Source organism: Oratosquilla oratoria, chromosome 18 (genome assembly GCF_046742065.1).
Source record: "Oratosquilla oratoria isolate Oo_2021 chromosome 18, ASM4674206v1, whole genome shotgun sequence".
NCBI classification, from domain to species: Eukaryota; Metazoa; Arthropoda; class Malacostraca; order Stomatopoda; family Squillidae; genus Oratosquilla; species Oratosquilla oratoria.
In genome coordinates, this window is record NC_134794.1 from 9,786,217 (window position 1) to 9,789,982 (window position 3,766).

Consider the following 3,766-nt stretch of genomic DNA (forward strand, 5'->3'; position numbering starts at 1 on the left):
ACCCCCTGGCTCTGCTATACCATAAACTGAAGGCACGGAAGCTCGACCCTCAGGTCCTCCTCGGGGGATGGTCCACCATCGAAGCGACCTGTCCTTATCTGCTGGAGGGAGGGGAAGACCCCCACGCGCCGCGAGCGAGCACGCCCTGGTTCCCGGCCCTCCTGGTCCCCGGCCTCCTGTACCTGGGGCACGCCGAGATGGCCGCGGACCCCAGGGTCTTGTCAGCCCTGGGGGTGACTCACATCGTGGCCGTGAGTGACACCATTCCGCCCCACGTGTTCCCCAACATGAACTACCTGGTGGTCCCGGTGCCGGAAGAGGAGCCCCCCACCATCATCGACAGATCGAGTAACGGGAGGAACAGAAAGGGAGAGAAGATGTCCAACGGGGACATCGGAGGAGGGAGAGGCGGTGGGGGTGGAGGTGGTGGGGGTGGGGGCGGCGGCGGCACTGACCTCATCACCTCCTTACCCACCATCATGGCCTTCCTGGAGGAGGCCCGAAGGTATGGCGGGAGAGTTCTGGTGCACTGTGATCAAGGACTGAACCGAGCGGCCGCGGTGGCCATGGGGATCCTCATGTCGGAGCGCGTGTGTACCCTCGAGGACGCCTTCTACTACGTCAAAGGAGCGAGGACCGCCGTCCACCCGGACCACGCCCTCCTGACGCAGCTGTCCCGCCACGAAGCCTCCCTCTTTGGCGCCACGCTCACCTACGCCGAAGACCTATTTTGACTCGGAACGACGTCCGCCTCCCGCCACCGAGCCACCGATCGTCGAAGTGCGGAGCCGAACGAAGCGAAGGCACCAGACCTTCTTCTCCTTCTTCTCCTCCTCCTCCTTCTCCTCGACCGTCACCCTTGGTGCTGGAGGAAGAAGGGTCTTGCCTGTCTGAAGCTGTCGGGGCTCTCGGCAGCAGTTGGACTGACCTGGCAGGTCTCGGTGCAGCTGCTGCTGCTGCTGCCACCGCCGCTGCTGTACAGAAAGTCATCTGTCACAGTTTGGTTCCTCCGTTCGTGACATTCTTCGTCACGGTCAGGTATCAGTTGAGTTTCCCACGATCCGAGACCAGTCGTGTTCAGCCATCGGGTAAACCTTGAGGTCGCATCTATCCGAAGAAGGGTTACTCATCTCAGGGGTCTAGGGGGGAAGGAGAAGGAAGGGTTAGGCTAGAAAAGAAGAAAATTTGAGTTATCGTAACAATGTCGTTCGTGTTCACCCGAAGAGGAGAAATGCTCCAGAGGTGGTGCCGCTACGCTTCACGATCTGGTTTGTTTTTTGCTACGAACTTCCTCTGCGAGGTCGAACTCTCTTCGCCGAATTGGTGTGGAAACTCCATGGCTCTCGAATCGATGTCTGTACTTTTTTTTTATTATTCAAATGCAATTACTCGTCTTCATACTCCATCGCGCACTCCTTCCACTTTTTTTTAGCGATGGAGTAAAGAAAAAAAAAGGAAAAAAAAAGTCCAGATTTGCTGTGCAGGCTGCCTGCATTGACAGACTGTGTCTATGGACCTTACTGCTATCTTCCGACATATTTTACTATTTTTAGATTGTAAACATAAAATAATGGAAGAAAGCCCTCCAGTTCCTGACAATCAACATGTCTGTAGATTCGTGGAACTCGGCGTGAAATTACGTAGATTGTAGTCCGTTCAAGATACGCAGTTTATATATCACGGGGTTTCCCGCCCAAATCTTCGTGTTATTTATAGTAATAAGATACTTCGATGTCGCGTACAGGAACAAAGTTAAAAAAAAAAAAAAACACTCTAGCTGTATATCATGCTTCAACTAAGAAAACTGATACGGCGAAAGAAGCTCGTGCGGTCGTGAGTTTTTTTGTGTGAAAGGAAGAAAGCTTGACGCGTCTGTTGTTCGTTTGGCAAAGAAATCGAAGCAGGAAACGCTAACCCCCCGAGAGGAATGGATAGTACTGTTCCACTTTACTATTTTTGTCGAGAAAGAAACGGTAACGACAGTCAGAAATGTGCATATTGTTCATGGCGTTTGAAGCAAGGAACTGCACAGGTGTTCGTAGCATCTGGGGCAAGGAGATATAGATATTTTGTAGAGAAATGTTATTGTCGGGCCACATGGAACACATCTCGAACCGTTTGACAGACGAGAGTATTTTGTCCATAATATCCTTGTTTCATAAATCAACGTTACCCCTTCCAGCTGTCCATCCAATCCTCTCTCTCTCTCTCTCAGAGGAACTTTAGCTCCTGCAAGACTGTAAAAGAAATCAAACCTTCCTCCTGACGGGAAATCCAATCTCACTGTGACAAGAAATCTCCAGCTGGAAGGGGAAACGTGAACTATGGCAACTCTGGCTCATCAGGCAGGCCTACCAACTGCAAAAGCTTAGATTTAACTCAATCGGTCTCGGGACAAGTGACCATAGTGGAACCGTCCTCAACCCAAGACGGAAAAATGGAGAAATGTACATTATTTTTACTCATATATATATATATATATATATATATATATATATTTTGATATATATATATATATCTATATATATATTTATATTTGTGTTTATATATATATATATATATATATATATATATATATATATATATATATATATGTATATATATATATGTATATATTGTTGGACAGAAGGACGACAGAATGAGTGGAAGGGTGGTGATATAAACACCGAGTAATGTTGGAGTGTAAATTTACTGACGTTTCGTCCTTAACATAACTGAAGAAGTCCTGTTAAGGACGAAACGTCAGTAAATTTACACTCCAACATTACTCGGTGTTTATCTCACCACCCTTCCACTCATATGTATATATATGTATATATATATATATGTGTGTGTGTGTGTGTGTATATATATATATATACAGTATATATATATATATATATATATATATATATATATATATACAGTATATATATATATATATATATATATATCTATATACATATAACGATGACAGCCTTCGCTTCAGTTTATGCATATGTATATATGCATGCACACAATACACACACATATATGCATACATATATATGTATATGTGTATATATCTGTGCGCGTGAACTGGTATATGTATCTACCGCCAATAGGCACATTTAATGCAAAGTCATTTTCTTACGGTACTGGACTGGTACGTTTCGAATTGACCTATCTTAGGATTAGCTGTGGGTGTCAGCCAAGGTTCGTTAAATAACCGTCGTTTTGAATTTGAACTTCCACGTAACGTCCAACGTGGGATACCCTTAGTAGGAAGTCCTAACTTCAACTAAACACGCTTCTGGTGATCTAGAATGTACAGGAATCACCAAGAAAACCTAGAGAATTTTGTGTTAGCGTACAAAGCGTTAGACACTGGCTTTGTGAGAAGTTTTACCGTTTTTCTTTGGAATCCGCTTGTTTTTCTTGACAGTTTTGCCTGGACGGCTTGACTGCACGAGGGGTGTTTGTTGAGAAGAGGAAGAAAGCACAGATCACGTGGGTGTTCAATTAGTTCTTCTTTTGCTTCGAAAATATCTGGAAGGATGGGAAAAAAAAAGCTGAAACCCAAAATGAAATATTTGCCACCATCATTTTCCAATTTCCACAGTCGACTATTTCTGTTTATAACCCCCGTTTTCTTTTTTAATTTTTCTTATTCTTTCTTCTTCTCCTCTTTCCTCTATTTCTTTCTCTTTTTCTTCTTTTTCATCTTCTTCCTCTTCTTCCCCCTTTCTTTCGTTTTCTCTCGCTAATTCGAAAAACCCCTTCAGCCAATCGCATTTGAACATCTCAC

The 3,766-nt window shown here is 45.0% G+C and overlaps 1 protein-coding gene across 1 annotated transcript in view; it reads left to right on the forward strand.

Annotated features, from left to right (window-relative positions):
* Nucleotides 1-2,454, forward strand: part of LOC143035054 (dual specificity protein phosphatase 2-like) — a 189,428-nt gene extending 186,974 nt beyond the window's left edge. Inside the window, exon 3 of the mRNA XM_076201542.1 lies at nt 1-2,454. This exon is cut by the window's left edge and continues 315 nt beyond it. Within this exon, the coding sequence (XP_076057657.1) occupies nt 1-734 (734 nt within the window). The 3' untranslated portion in view covers nt 735-2,454.
* Nucleotides 2,455-3,766: the final 1,312 nt, after the last annotated feature.